A 17,263-nucleotide genomic window follows, 5' to 3' on the forward strand; every position below is an offset into this window, starting at 1 on the left:
TCCAACAAACGATACATCCATATCCTAATCCAAGAGTAGAAAAACAAGGAATAACTTATGACTGTTCCCTATTTGGAAAAAGTGTTTTCAGAAATAATTAACAATTCTAAAATCATCCTAGATTAACCCAAATAGGCCTTAAGACTGTTAAAAACATCCCTATAAGAAAAAGACGAAGGGAAATTTAAGGCAGAGAAAGGAGAAAGCCCTGTGAAGATGGAGGCAGAAACTGGAGTTATGTGGTAATAAGACATGAAATGCCTGGAACCAGAAGCTGGAAGAGGCAGAGAAGGATTCTCCCCCTGGAGTCTCTGGAGGGAATGTGGCCCTATAACACCTGGACTCTAACTGTAACAGAATAAATTTCTGTTGTTTTCAGCTACACAGTGTGTGGAATTTGTTATGGCAGCCTTAGGAAACAAGGACAAGGGGAGATGGTGAAGATGTCAGCACAGAGTGACAGGTAGTCCCATGTACTCTCCAACAGAGAACACCATCTGGAGAAGAAAGCACTAATGATAATTACAGCAGACAATTATATAGCGTTTTTTTATATGCCAAGCAGTGATTTAAACTTTTATATTTCATTTAATTCTCACAACAACCTTGAGATAGGAATGTTTACTGCCCTCTTTTAACAGAAAACTAAAATTTATCTTGTCTGAAGTGACATAGCTTATAAAAGGCAGAACTGGTAATCTAATCCAGGCAGTCTGGCTTCAGAATGCAATCTTTTAACCACTACACGATGTACAGCTTTCAATAAAACCAAGATAGTGGGCGGTAACAGGGCAAGTGGACATAGAGAGACAGACAGAGGTGGACCTGACTACATTCAAAGTTCTATTTCTACTTGTCCCTGTGTTTTGTTTTGTTTTTTGTACTGTGGCATAATGAAGTCCACAAGTATTTTATTTAGCATATACTGCACATCTACTCTGTGCCAAGCATTATGCCAAGTACTGCAAACATATTCTTATCATGGAAAAAAGAGCTGAAAGATCATGTACTACAACCATCCAAAGGTCCTTGGATCCGATTTACATTACTTCCACCAAGAACAACTCAGGATGAGGAACTCACAGAATCCCACAGAACCCCACCAAGAACTTCCACCAAGAACAACTCAGGATGAGGAACTCACAGAATCCCACAGAACCCCACTTTAGTCAGCTTCGACAATTAGCAAGTTCTTCCTTCGGTTAATTCATTGTTTACACTCCACAGTTATGTTAAGGGAACTATAATTAGCTAATATGGATTACTCCTGTCACTTGTACTGGCATCTTTGTTTCCCAGCTATCTCTCACCTTGCAACCACACAAGCTGCAGATACTGTTTAGATCTGGAAAATTGTGAGTCAATAAATTTCCTCTTCTGCTAAAACTAATTCAAACTGAGTTTCTCAATAACCAAAGGGGTCCCACCTAATACATCATTTATTTAACTGCAAATTAAGTGATAAGAACTGAAAAGCAATCAAAGATTGTATGTGTTAGAGGGAAAGAGTATTTTGTGTCATTGACCTTTAATTTACTAAAGTACAACTTGAAAGTTGTTTGTAGGGCCTAGAATTTTGGTAGATAATTGATATGAAATCGTGAGAAGTTAAGGCCTAACATCCCCAAAATATAATGAATTCCTTAAAAGTAAGAAAGAGAACACAAATAGAAAAATAGTAAAAACAAATTGAAAGACCAATGAGAAGAAGTCAATGGCCATTAAGCATATGAAAAAATGTTCTGTTCATGAGAAAAACATATACTAATACTTTTCTCTTGTCAGACAAATATCTGAATGTCTGATCATATAAACTTCTTAATGAAGCTGCTAGAAAACAGTCACTACAGTATCTCATTGATGGGAAAGCAGAGGATTATTCTCTATGGATGGAAATCTAGTGATGCATACCAAAATTACAAATGAACTTACCTTTCAACACAATGATCCCACTTCTAGAAATCTAGCCCAATGATACTAAAATAGCAGAATTTAAGATGGCCCCAAGATTCTTAAACCTAATGCACGTATTGCTGTGAAGAGATTTTTTGCAGAAGTCCTTAATTGATTTTAAAATAGGAGATTATCAGGGCACCTAGGTGGCTCAGTCAGTTAAGCATCCAACTCAATTTCAGCTCAGGTCAGGGTTGTGAGATCAAGGCTTGAGTTGGGCTCTGTGAAGCCTGCTTAAGATTTTCTCTCTCTCCCTCTACCGCTCATGCATTCTCTCTCAAAAAAAAAAAAAAAAAAATTAACAGAGTGGCTCTGATATTATCACAGGAGCCATTTACAAGCAAAGAATTTTCTCAGGCTGGTCACAGAAAACAAAGTCAAAGAGACTCAAAGCATGAGAGGAATCTCCCACCAGGGAGGTTGTTCACAGTTGAAATAGGAATGGGGCCACAGTACAAAGCTCCAGGAACAATACCTGGTGCTCCAAGTGCCAGCAGGAAACCAGGCACTTCAGTCCTAAAACCTAAGAAACTTCCCTCTCCCCAGAATTAATTTGGAATTGAATTTTTCTCCCAGGGCCTCCAGATGAACACTTAATCTGGCCAACACCTTGATTTCAGGTTTATAATACTCTCAGCAGAAAACCCAGGCACACAGTGCTAGACTTCTGACATGCAAAACCGTGAGCTCATAAATGGGTAGTTTTAATGTGCCAAGTTGGTAGCGATTTGTTATGCAGCAACGAAAAAATATATATATACATAGGCATACTGGTAAATATAATAAATATAAGTCAAGCTATTAATTGAGGCATAACTTATAATGACAAAAACTTAAAGAACCCAAGTGAGCACCAGTAGATGACTGGATGTATAAACCCCAGCACATCCATACACCACTGTATTATGCATTTGTTAAAAAGGGTAAGGGAAGAGCTCTATATACTTCTATATAGTAATCTAAAAGACAAAGAATTAAAAGAAACATTGTTTATAGCATACTATCTTTTGCTTAAGTCTGAACGGGAATAAAATATATTCTTTTTTAATGTAACAGTTGAAGGATAAACCAAAAACTAACAAAACGTGTTAGCTATAAGGCAGTGCTATAAAATACTACTTTCTGCAATGATGGAAATGTTCTCTCTGTGCTACCCAATGTGGTAGGCATTGGCCATCTACGGCTAGTGGGCACTTGAAAACCTGAAGTGTTGATAGAAACGAAAGGAAAAAAGTTTCTAGCTTTATTGAGTTGTAATTAATATAAATTTAAATAGCTACACAGAACTAGTGGCTATATAGTGAAGATCAAACACATGGGGAAAAAGAACAAAGGGGATTCATACATAAGCACTTTCTATAAATATACCTTGTTATATATTGGAATCACAAACTTTAAAAGAACATTAATCATGTAATAATTGAAAAGACAAAATTAAGGCAAAAGATAAAACCACCTCTCAATTTAAAACATTCTGAAACAAATCTATCAAGTTAGTGGCATAACCAGGCATTTGTTTTGATTTATTTTGATTGTAAATCCTTGGTGGCATATATTCTAAGGACAAAATTAACTGAAATGAAATGTCAATATGTATGCACTAATCTTATAACTATTATATGTACATTGTACAATAAAAGCAAGTAAGTAGTTTTGTTCATGTTATTAGTAACCAAGCTTTTTGGTAAAAGAAAAATATATGAAAAAATATTAATATAGGTTCATGATGAATTTCTCTTCTAAAAAAAATAATAAATACTGGGGCACCTGGGTAGCTCAGTCAGTTAAGCATCCAACTCTTGATTTCAGCTCAAGTCATGATATCATGGTTCGTGAGATCGAGCCCAGTATCAGGCTTTGTGCTGACAGCATGGAGCCTGCTTGAGATTCTCTCTCTCCTTCTCTCTCTACCCCTCCCCTGCTTGTGTGCTCTCTTTCTCTCAAAATAAATAAACTTAAAAAACAAAATACTTATTCTCCTCAGCTATCCCCCAAAAGGACTAGAAATAATGAGAACCCTAAACAATGAATATTTCTAGTTTCCAAGTTACAGCTTCTAACTAGCAATTCCTAATAAAAAAAAAAACAACAACTCTTTGAAGATGGTGGATTCCAGGTCTGAGCTAGAAAATGTATACAATGAGCCTGGAGCATCTTATATGAGAAAGAAATATATCAAACAGGAATAAGTACAAGTCAAAAGGACTCAGCAGTCAAAGGAACATCTTGAGTATCAAAAGCAAGATTACTGGGGCACCTGAGTAGCTCAGTCAGTTTAGCATCTGACTCGATTTCAGCTCAGATCATGATTTCATAGTTTGTGGGTTCCAGCCCTATTTCGGGAATCTCCTACTTGGGATTCTCTCTCTCCTGCTCTCTCTACCCCTCTCCTGCTTACTTTCTCTCTCACTCTCTCTCTCTTTCTCCAAGTAAATAAATAAACTGAAAAAAAAAAAAAAAGCAATAATGACTTCACTGGATTGAAACATACATATATATATATGGTATACGTTATGGTAATTATTATATGGAAATAATAATAAAACATCCCTTTTGGAGATTACTAGAGCACCAATTCACTACTCTGAGAATATCTAAATAGTCAAGCATTTAATCTGATATTCTTATAAGAAACTTTTTTAGGTTTTCCTTTATTAAACAATTCCAGTTAAATACACAAAGAATGGCAGAACTAGAATCACCATTTCATATCTCCTGGTGAAATAGTGAATCAATGCAACCCAGGACAAATAACCAGTTTTCCAATAAATCAAGGGCATGGACACAGAACAGTTTTAGAATAAAGACTTAAAAGACATAATAACTAAATACAATTTATATATTTTGTTTGGATCATGACTTGGCCAACCATAAAAAGAAAAAAAAAAAGACATCTTCAATAAAAAGGAAACTTATATAGAAAACTTATTAGATAATATTAAGGGATTATAGCTAACATCTTGGATATGACTAAAGCCACAAGGGTTTACAAGGCAGTAATTCAAAAAAAAAAGGAAAAACAGAGGTCCTTATTAGAGATGCATACTTATTTATTTACAGATAAAATGACATTATGCCCAAAATATGCTTTATAATTGTCCAGGAAAAAAAACAAACAAACAAGCAAAATGCAGGAGTAAAGGAAACTGGAGACAAATAGAGACACTGACAGAACGGTGACAAAAGCTGCAGTTTAGTGTTGAGTATATGGGAGTTCATTATACCATTTTTTTTTTAAGTTTGAAAGTGTCCACAAAAGAAAGCCCATGTGCAAACACACACACACACACACACACACACACACACACACACACACACCCCTCCTCAGTTTAACTTCCTAAGGTTCATGCCATGGAACTCCCAATGAGACAGATACTGAATTCAAATTATTTTAAATAAAGCCTAAGAAGAGCCAAACTCATTAAGAGTTAATAAATCATTAATTAAACAGTGAAGTTACTGAGAACCTACCATGCTCACAGTAGCAAAAGAAAAACAAAACAACCAACTTGCTAGACTTTCAGGGCAAAAGACAAAATGTAGTTCCTCTTCTCATGGAACTATAAGGGGAAACAAATGCAAAAATAATTATAAAATAATGTGACATATGAGAAGACTTCACAGAAAGAGTAAAGCAGGAAAAATGAGGAGATACTATCTAGTCAAAAGGCAAGGTTATATAGCTTCCAGATTCCAGAGAAAGGAAGAAACTGTCTAAAGATCCTGGAGGTCAGAGAGTGGAAGGTGACAAGAGAAAAAAGAAGGCTTTGAGAAACAAGGAGAAACTGTATGTCATGCAAAGGAATATAACTACACATGGAGGTAAAGGGAAATCAGCAAAGATTTTAAATAGAATTACTGCATCCAGTTTTCATTTCTAAAGGATCACTTTGAAAATAAATTAGCATGAGGATAATTTACAGGTTGAGACAAGAGGGAAAAAAACAGGATCACACTGAAGTAATCTAGACAAGAAATGAGGGTTTGAACTTTCTTACACCATACACAAAAATATATACAAAATGGATGAAAGACCTAAATGTGAGACAGAAAACTATCAAAATCCTACAGGAGAAAATAGGCAGCAACCTCTTTGACCCTGGCCACAGCAAGGGAAATAAAAGCAAAAATGAACTCTTGAGACCTCATCAAGATGAAAATCTTCTGCACTGCAAAGAAAATAATCAACAAAACTAAAAGGCAACCAACGGAATGGGAAAAGATATTTGCCAAGGACATATCAGATAAAGGGTTAGTATCAAAAATCTATAAAGAACTTAACCAAACTTTACAGCTGAATAACAAATAATCCAGTGAAGACATGAGCAAAAGACATGAATAGACATTTCTCCAAAGAAGACATCCAGATGGCTAACAGACACATGAAAAAATGCTCAACATCACTCATCATCAGGGAAATACAGATCAAAACCACAATGAGATACCACCTCACACCAGTCAGAGTAGCTAAAATCAACAACTCAGGAAACAACAAATGTTGGTGAGGATGTGAAGAAAGGGGAAAACTTTTGCACTGTTGGTGGGAAAGCAAACTGGTACAGCCATTCTGGAAAATACTATGGAGGTTCCTTAAAAAATTAAAATAGAACTACCCTACAACCAAGAAATTGCACTAGTAGGAATTTATCCAAAGGATACAGAGTGCTGATTTGAAGGGGCACATGCACCCCAATGTTTATAGCAACACTATCAACAATAGCCAAATTATGGTAAGAGCCCAAACGTCCATCAACTGATGAATGGATAAAGAAGATGTGGTTTGTATATACAATGGAAAACTGCTCGGCAACGAAAAAGAATGAAATCTTGCCACTTGCAATGATGTGAATGGAACTGGAGGGTATTATGCTAAGTGAAATAAGGCAGTCAGAGATAGACAGATATCATATGATTTCACTCATATGTGGAATTTGAGAAACTTAACAGATGACCATAGGGGAAGGGAAGGAAAAATAAGATAACAGAGGGAGGCAAACCCTAAAAGACTCTTAAATCCAGAGAACAAACTGAGGTTTGATGGGGGTGGAGAGCTAGGGGTAGGGTAGGAAAAATGGGTGATAGGCATTGAGGAGGACACTTGTTGGGATGAGCACTGGACATTGTATGTAAGTGATGAATCACAGGAATCTACTCCTGAAGCCAAGACTACACTGTATGTTAGCTAACTTGAGAATAAAAAAAAAAAAAAAAAAAAAAAAGAAGGAAATGCGGGTCTGAGCTAAGGTGGTCTTAACATGAATAGAAAAAAGTAAACAAGATCTAGTCATTAGGAAGGAAACAATCTATAAATGGTGATTAATTACATGTATAGAATGAAGTCAACAATGACTTCCAAGTTTCTAGTTCAATCACTGTGAAGATGGTGCCATATGCTGAGATAGGAAAATTGGAAATGAAATTGATTTAGGATAGAAAAAAATTATATTCAGCTATAGAAGTGGTAAGACTAAGATGCCCATGAGTTTTCAGATGTTCATTATCTGGCAGAAATCTGAGTATAGATCTGACAGCGAGGTGAGCGATATAGGTCAGAGAGCTGTCAGTAAACAACTAAAAGCCACAGTATTGGAGAAGATCAATCTGGAGGACAGAAGGCAGAAAAAGAGAATACAAAGGAAGTCTCCACAAAGGAGACTCTATAGATAAGACCATAGGAGGTGGAAGAGAAACAGAAGAAGTGCCACAGTCATAGGAGAGAGCGACACAGAACAGTGGATCAACTGTGCTGAAAGCTGCCAGGTGGTAAATTAGGTTAAAGGAAGGAAGAAGTTTCAGTGGATTAAGAACTTCTGTATTTATTCTGACTTTTGGCAGAACAGTTTCAGTTAAGTAGTTGAACAAGATGCCAGATTATAGTGCTTTCCAGAGTTGACAGAAGAGAAAGAAGTAGAGACTTCAAGTATAGTTAATTTTTTTAGGAGGTTCGTTTTTTTTTTTGGGGGGGGGGGAGGAAGGAAGGAGAAGAAAACCATAGGATAGTAGCTATAAGAAGACACAGGTCAAGGGAGATGTTCTTTGTTTTTAATAGGAGACTTTAAACACGTTTAAATGATGAGAAGTAGCTATTCTTCTACGTGGTTAAAATGTAATATCCATTTGGAGAAGTAGAATAACAAAACTATTTGCAGTTAAGTGTTTTAAGACTAAAAGACAAAAACCTTCCCTAAGTGTAAAGATAATCTTTGAATACACACTATAGATATCAATGAAACTTGAGAACATACAAGCCATTTGTTCTAGATTAAATAATGCAACTAATATGCATTTGTTTCCCCTAATTGATTTCAACAAAGGCAATAATTTTATGAATATTTAAAAAAAAACTATTCACTGGACATCTATGTGCTAGATAGATGATAAGAAGGACTACAATATCCTACTTGCTCCCAGGCACTCACGGTGTAGTAAGGAAGACAAAACACCTATATTGCTCATTGTAAAACTACTTAAGAAGTGCTGAGATATAAGTAAGCACAAGATAAAAGTGAAACACTTCAAGGAAAATATAAATTAAAAACTCAACAACAGAAGTACCTATCTTTATATTTTGTTCATAAAATTATCGAAAAACTCCAAGAGTACAGAAAGTTTTAAAAAATGAAAATGTTTAGGGGCGCCTGGGTAGCTCAGTCAGGTGAGTATCCAACTTCAGCTCAGGTCACGATCTTGCGGTTCATGAGTTTGAGCCCCACGTTGGGCTCTGTGAAGACAGCTCAGAGCCTGGAGCCTGCTTCAGATTCTTTGTCTCCCTCTCTCTCTGCCCCTCCCCACTCATGCTCTGTCTCACTCTCTCTCTCAAAAATAAACATTAAAAAAAATTAAAGAAAAAAGAAAATGTTTAGGGTTAAAAGTATTCAAATGGGCAAAACTATAGAAAAAACAATAACACATATGACAAAGTGTCCACAAAATAAGATTCATAGAATTTGAGTGTTAAGTCTTCATGAATACACGAATATACATTATTTTGTGTATTTAATTTATAAACTTACCCAAAGATGAGGAATTAAATATCTCTAAATGATTAAGAAAAGTTACCCATTTGGGAGTATGAATATGAAAAAAGTCTCAAATAAATATGTATATACTGCCCTCATGGGGTAGTATGATGTAGTTCATTAAAATATAAGCAAAAAATGTATTGGACCCCTTGGATATAATTTAATCCTAATTACCCTAACCAATGAGGAAGCAATACTAGTGTGACTAATAATATAAACCATACATATTTCTATTTATGCCAAGTTTCTTTCCTGGTTGGGGAGCATTAACTTTGTATTCCAGTAGGTACTGTAACTTTTGGGCGACCTGGATCAAAAATTCCATGCAGAGATAATTCAGAGCTAACATTCCATGGGTAAATCAAATCAGCCTTTAAATGCCATTAAATAATGTTCCTTCTTTTTTAACTTTTTTATGTTTATTTATCTTTGAGAGAGAGGGAGAGACAGAGCATGAGTGGGGGAGGGGCAGAGAGACAGGGAGACACAGAATCTGAAGCAGCCTCCAGGCTCTGAGCTGTCAACACACAGCCCAACAGGGCTCGAACCCACGAACAGTGAGATCATGACCTGAGCTGAAGTCGACACTTAATGGACTGAGCCACCCAGGTGCCCCAGTAACATTCCTTTTTTTCTATCAAACTGCATTGTACTACAAATCTCATTTATAAAAGGTAAAGGCTAAAAGAAAATGACTTACAATAACACATGTTGGGACTTCACGAAGAGAATATTCTGCTTTATTAGGAAGCTCTCGATTGCCTACCAGCTCATAAACAGCAGGATAAGGTAACAAGTTCACCAGTCCTAGAAAACACTAGGCAGAGAAGAGAGAAAACACAGTCATTTAAACGCTTCATTTTTTCAACCACATCCATAAAACAGTCACAAACATAGTTTTATAGGACTATAACTGTGAGGGTTAATTTTTTTAATAAACCTAATTAATCCACATAAATGTGAATTATATGCATGTTAAGTACCAAATAGTTAACATCAGCAATAATCTATGTGCTGATAACACATAGCAATAGTAACAGAATATACAAGAGTTGGAAAAGGTTATAAAATGTCTTGTATCTCTTGAAAAGTTTTTTTTTAATGTTTATTTATTTATTTATTTAGAGAGAGAGAGAGAGAGAGAGAGAGAGAATGAGCGCGAGTGGGGGAGGGGTAGAGAGAGAGAAGGAGACACAGAATCTGAAGCAGGCTCCAGGCTCTGAGCTGTCAGCACAGAGCCCAATGAGGGGCTCAAACTCAAGGACCGTGACATCATGACCCGAGCCAAAGCCAGATGCTCAACCGAGCCACCCAAGCACCCCAATAAGTTTGGTTTTTAGGAAAAAATGAAATGATCTATCTTTCTCACTCTTTGCATTGTAATAATCAATGTGTAAGAAATACAAGAGAGTAACACTTTGGGGCTCTGAAGCAAAATGATAAGTTCTATATATACTTGCACTCAGATCACAAGGCCATCTTTACCCTTTACATTCATTGGAAATCCAACTAATCTAAATATTATAGTTAATTTTTAAAAGTCATGGCTTTCCTATCAAAACCAGCTCATTTTCTGGTGCAATCTTAATAAATTAATCTCTCCACGAAGTTTTTAACCTCTCATTCTCATTTCGTCTTACTAAAAGCAACCTGAGTATTTGGATCCCTGCACAAAAGCATGCAGTGGTTTCCCATCACTAACCATCAAGTCTAATAAGCTCCTTAGCATGACTTTCAAGGCACCTTACTAATTGATACCTTTCTTCTCTTCACACAGTCAAAAGCCTCCTTTCCCATTATCCCTCAGCAGGAAGTCACCATTTCAGTCAGCTGAAACTGCCTGTGGTCTCCTTCAAGTGACTGCCGCATATGGAAACTTTTTATCCTACCAACATGGTCCTCCTGCCCTCCCACTTACTCTGTATCCCACTTCACATCTAGAAAAATGCCACAATTTTTTCTGGAAGACTTTCTAATGAACTCTATTCACATCTAGAAGCCTTGTATTCTGCCAATTCTTGTTTCATTTGTATTGTATTAATTTACTTTTTGTAACTATTAACTTTTCTCCTTGTCATTTTAAAAACTTTTTTCTAGATTCAGAAAATTTGAGAATCAAATTAAGAATTTTCACTATAATCAGAACATGAGAAATTTTTAAAGAACAGTTAATCTCTCATTTAATAGATGAAAAACTTAAGGACCAGAGAAGTTAAGTGACTTGGCCAAAGACATGCAACCAGAGAGTTGGTAGCAGAACTAATCGCCATTTTCTTACTTTCATGGTTAGGTTACTCATTAAAAACCTAGTATAATCTTCAGACACTATTTAACAATGTCACCATTGCTACATAGTTCTTGTTTGAGGACTTGGAAGGTAGAGTCTCCTTTATCCCCTCCTCCACCCTTATACTAAATGCAATATTCCTTACAAATAACAGCGGTTATAGTGACTATATTTAACACAGTGAGTTTTAACAAATAGTGTTGTAGAATGAAAAATGAGCTCTTTAAAAGCTTCCATTTTTTACCATGAATATTCCATAAAATGAAGATGGAATTTCTAACCATTTCTAAGAAGAACATAATCCACACATTCATTATTTAAAGCTGGTATCATTTGGATAGCAATAAAGTGATCATAAAGTAGAATAACTAAATTTAATAAACTGGTTGCCATTTACTGAATGCTTATCTAAGGAACACTATGCAAGAAGTGATCAGTATAGAGGGAAAAAACTAGCATCAAGGAAAGGATGTTTAAGGAATATATCTATCAATTATAAGTAAAATAAATGGCAGGAAAACTAGAGAGTTCATGGCCACCTATGAAACCACCTAGGAAAAATGTACTAATCACCAAGTTGTTGACTACAAAGGTGATTAAGATAGACAGACTTCATATATTTTTATTATTCATTTAATTTATAAAAAACATAAGCTAAAAATAAACAGAAAATGCTTTATAATTTAAGCATGTAAATAATTTATGTGTCCTGAATATTAATCCAATATGTAGTTATAAATGAGTCTTATTATTTTTTTTTTAATTTTTTTTTCAACGGTTTATTTATTTTTGGGACAGAGAGAGACAGAGCATGAACGGGGGAGGGGCAGAGAGAGAGGGAGACACAGAATCGGAAACAGGCTCCAGGCTCTGAGCCATCAGCCCAGAGCCTGACGCGGGGCTCGAACTCACGGACCGCGAGATCGTGACCTGGCTGAAGTCGGACGCTTAACCGACTGCGCCACCCAGGCGCCCCTTATTATTTTTTGTAATGTTTATTTATTCTTGAAAGAGAGAGAGAGAGTGAGTGTTTGTGAGTGTGTGTGAGCGGGGAGGGGCAGAGAGAGAGAGAGAGAGAGAGAGAGAGAGAGAGAGAAAGAGGGAGGATCTGAAGTGGGCTCTGTGCTGAGAGCAAAGAGCCCAATGTGGGGCTTAAACTCATGAATCATGAGATCACGACCTGAGCCAAGTTGGACGCTTAACTGACTGACCCACCTAGGTGCCCTAAATGAGTCCTTCCCATCTATTATAACAATGACAGATATAAGAAACTTATTTTTTTTTCAAGAAACTCTTAAGTGCCAATTTTGACATTTATTATGGACATTTGACATTGTCCAAAAAGGCACATGGTCTTTACAGATTACATATCAATACTATATTGAGAGTTTTTGTATTCTTTGCACATGAAGAATTCCATGGGTAAACATGAAAACTTCCCTACCTATATCTAAGAAATAAAATAATGTGGACCACACAGAATCATGAAAACTTCTGATAAGGTTTTATATAGAACTTCAGGTAAAAACAATTCAGTAATTATATTTGAACAAAACAAGCTAAACAATTTAAAAGAAACTTGAGAAGATTTCAGCAGCTTGTCTCTGGAGAAAAATGCATTTTTCATACAATGAGCATTTTTAAAAGACATAAGCATCTTTAAAATTGTGATGGTTTAATAAGTACATGTAGAACTCAAGAAAATATTTATAACATAATCATGAGTACCCACAGAAACATCATTAAGATATTGCTAATATCAGACATTAATTATCCTAAAATTTGTTAGCACAAAACATTTTATTTCAAAGTCTTGAAGAAAATGAGGTTTTGTAAAATAACAGTACGGAAACAAATGGAAGGTCAAATATTTGATATATTTTGAAACTATAGCATTTTAATGTTTGTTTATTTTGAGAGAGTGAGCAACAGAGGGGAAGAGAGACAGGGAGAGAGAGAGTCCCAAGCAGACTGTATTGTCCACACAGAGCCCAACACAGAGACCATGAGATCTTGACCTGAGCTAAAATCAAAGAGTTGTACATCCATCCAACTGAGCCACCCAGGCATTCTGAGACTAAAGCATTTTAAAATCCAAGATCATGGTTGCCTGGGTGGCTCACTCAGTTAAACATCCGACTCTTGGTTTGGCTCAGGTAATGATCTCATGGTCTGTAGGTTCGAGCCCAACATCAGGCTCCACAGCTGGCACAGCAGAACGTGCTTGGGATACTCTCTGCCCCTCCCCTGCTTGTGCTCTGTCTCTCTCAAAATAAATAAACTTAAAAAAAAATTACCCAAGATCAAATACTTTTTTTATGAATTAAAACTCTTTCAGGTTGATAATGATCATCTATTTACTTATTAATTCAAAATATTTTAACACTAGCTGCTTCTGAGCAATTATGCCACATACTACCAATAAAAAATATGAATGAATAAAGAAATGGTCCCTGCCCTCAAGGGCTCACAGTGTAATACAGGACAGATATACTATTAGATCATTTAAAATGGCTCTCTAAATGATCTGATGGTGCTATACTACTGAGACGGATGGAAGGACATTGGGAAGAGGACACTATACAGCACAGAGAAGGGAGAGGAGAGCTAGGACTGCAAAGTAGCAGGCAGGTAGGCAGGAGGAGACGTGCTATGTTGATGAGCTCTACCTTCATCCTCTAGGAAAAAGAACAAAGTTTTTCCAGAAAAGTAATAGGAATTGCATTTTACCTTACAGATAGAAAGCTATGAAGGAAAATGGTTCTGAGGGCAGACAATACTGGAGGAAAAGCAATTAAGATTTGGGGTTCTAAGAATGACAGATATCAATTATACTCATTAAACCAAAAATGTATTTTTTAGGTGTCTAACAGAGAAATCAATAACAGCAAGTTTTTTGAGATGAGAGAATCAAATGATTTTCAAATAGTTTTACATCTTTCCTTCTAGTCTGTATGCCTTCTATTTTTTTTTTTTTTTTCTGGCCTTATTGTCCTAAGACCTACAATGTTAAATAAGAGTGAACTGATTTTAGGTCCAATATTTCACCATTACATGTAAGATTCATGTTTTTGAAAGACAGCATTTATAAGATGTAATTAAATCTGCTGAGTTTTTTCATAAATGGGCATTAAATTTTGTCAAATGATGTATCCACGTCTAGTGAAATCACTGTAGGAAAATTCCTTATTCTGTTAATATAGTGAATTAAAGTCCAATTTTAGAATGAGAAACCAACTTTCTGTTGCTTGGGATAAACTCATCATAAAAATGATACTTTTATATATTAGTACACAATTCGATAATATTTTATTAATTTTACTGTAATATATTAATTATAATTAATTTAATATTAAATATTTGTGATTTTTATACATTATATTTATTTTTACATAAAAATTATATATACATATACATATATATTAACAGTTTGTCTCATTCATATCAATGTTATGCTGGCCTCATCACATAAGTTAGAAACTGATTCTTCCACCTCTGTTTTCTGAAAAAGTTTGTGTAAGATTGGTGTTCTTTCTCCTATAAGAGTTCCATAGAATTCACCAGTAAAACCATGTGGTTCTCTCTATGGAAAGTTTTTTGATAATGAATTCAATTTCTTTAACAGATACATAGCTATTCAGATTTTTTTATTTTATACTGGGTCACTTTTGGTAAGCATATTTAAGAAGTTTGCCAATTTTATCTTAATTGTTCAATTCATAGCATAAAGCTGATCACAATGTTCTTTTATCTATTCCTTAATAACTGTGGGGTCTTTAGTGAAACTCTTCTTTCATTCTTGATCAATTTTCGGTCTCTCATTTTTTTGATCAGTCTAGCCAGGGGTTTATTTTTAATAATCATTTCCAAGAACCAACTTTTGGCTTTGTTACTTTTCTTGTTTGTCTTTTTTCTGTTTTATTGATTTCTGCTCAAATGTTTATTATTTCTTTTTTTCCAATGTGCTTTGGGTATACTTTACTCCTTTTCTAGTTTCTTAGAGTAAAACCTTGATTTATTCATTTTAGGTATTTCTTTCTACTGTAAATATTATTACAGTTCAATATCCTTCTTAGCACCACTTCAGCTACATTCACAAATTTTATATTTTATTATTTTCTAGTTTAAAATATTTCCAAATTTTCCTTCTGACTTTTTTGAGCTGTGTATTATTTAGAGGTGCACTTCCAAATATTTGGATTTGGGTTTTTATAGCTTCTAGCTCAAGATTCTTAAGTTTACTGTGGCCACAGATCATACTCAGTATTATTCCAATCATTTTAAACTTACGTAGACTTGCACTCTAGCCCAGCAAGTCTTTTGGTAAGAATGCTAAGTGCCCTTGAAAAGAATAGGTGCCCTGCAGTCACTGAATATAATATTCTATAAAGAACAATTAGATCAGTTGATAATTAGTGATATTCATACCATGTACCTATCAACAAACTGAAAGATCTGTTACATCAATCACTAAAAGAGGAATGTTAAAATCTTCAACTGTTACTGTGGATCTATTTCTTCCTTGTTATTTTTTTAATTTTATTTTTTTATATTAGTTAATATGCAATGCAATTTTGGTTTCAGAAGTAGAATTCAGTGATTCATCACTTACATACAACACCCAGTGCTCATCACAAGTGCCCTCCTTAATACCCACCACCCACCCCCCTCCATCAACCTTCAGTTTGTTCTCTATCATTAAGAGTCTCTTGTGGTTTTTTTCCCTTTCTTCTCTTTCCCCGCCCATTCCCATGCATTCATCTATTTTGTTTCTTAAATTCCACAAATGAGTGAAGTCATATGATACTTGTCCTTCTCTGATTTATTTCGCTTAGCGTAATACATTCTAGCTCCATCCAAACTCTTTCCAGGCATTACCTTGATTCCAAAACCGAAGGCCCCACAAAAAAGAACTACAGGCCACTATATCCCTGATGAACATGGATGCAAAAATTCTCAACAAGATACTAGCAAATCAAATTCAACAGTACATTAAAAGAACTATTCCCCATGACCAAGTGGGATTTATTACTGGGCTGCAGGGTTGGTTCAATAGTCACAAATCAATCAACATGATACACCACATTAATAAAAGGATAAAAGAACCATATGATCCTCTCAATAGATGCAGAAAAATTTTGACATAATAAATATATTTGACAAAATACAGCATCCATTCTTGATTAAAAAAAAAACGCCTCAGCAAAGTAGGGATAGATAGAACATACCTCAATAAAGTAGGGATAATGTAACATACCTCAACATCATAAAGGCCATATACAAAAGACCCACAGCTAATATCATCCTCAATGGGGAAAAACTGAGAGCCCTTCCCCTACAATAGGAACAAGACAAGGATACCCACTCTCAACATTACTATTTAATATAGTACTAGAAATCTTAACCTCGGTAATCAGAAAACAAAAAGAAATAAAGGGTATACAAATCAGCAAGGAAGACAAACTGTCACTATTTGCAGATGACATGATACTCTATGTAGAAAACCTGAGACTCCACCAAAACCTTGCTAGAACTAATGCATGAATTCAGCAAAGTTGCAGGATATAAAATCAACATGCAGATATCTGTTGCATTTCTGTGCACCAATAACGAAGCAATAAATCTAAAGAGGTAAAAACTCTGTATTCCAAAAACTGTCGAACACATATGAAAGATATTGAAGAAGACACACACAGAAAAATGGAAAAACATTCCATGCTCATGGAAGGAAGAACAAACATTCCTTAAGTAATTTTAATACTTCATATGTTTTGTATCTTATTTTTAGGATCATAACTAACTTATGAATGTTATATCTACATTATAATCAAATGTTTCTTAATCTGGTATTACTTCATTTTCTTTATCTCTGACATTAAATATGGCTATTTCAGTCTTCTAATGTATAGTTTTTCCTCTCTTTTTCTATTCTTTGATTGTCAACTTATCGGTATCTTTTTCTTTGTAGGAAATTTCTTAAGACCCAAATATTTGCTGTCTC

At 35.2% G+C, this 17,263-nt stretch overlaps 1 protein-coding gene across 8 annotated transcripts in view; it reads right to left on the minus strand.

Annotated features, from left to right (window-relative positions):
• Positions 1-17,263, minus strand: part of TBC1D32 (TBC1 domain family member 32) — a 204,315-nt gene that overhangs the window by 102,237 nt on the left and 84,815 nt on the right. For all 8 annotated transcript variants that reach the window (XM_045057969.1, XM_045057971.1, XM_011282635.4 and 5 more), the window contains one exon: positions 9,676-9,792. In XM_045057969.1, the coding sequence (XP_044913904.1) occupies positions 9,676-9,792 (117 nt within the window). The remainder of the gene's footprint in view (positions 1-9,675; positions 9,793-17,263) is intronic.

Source organism: Felis catus, chromosome B2 (assembly GCF_018350175.1).
Source record: "Felis catus isolate Fca126 chromosome B2, F.catus_Fca126_mat1.0, whole genome shotgun sequence".
Classification (NCBI taxonomy): domain Eukaryota; kingdom Metazoa; phylum Chordata; class Mammalia; order Carnivora; family Felidae; genus Felis; species Felis catus.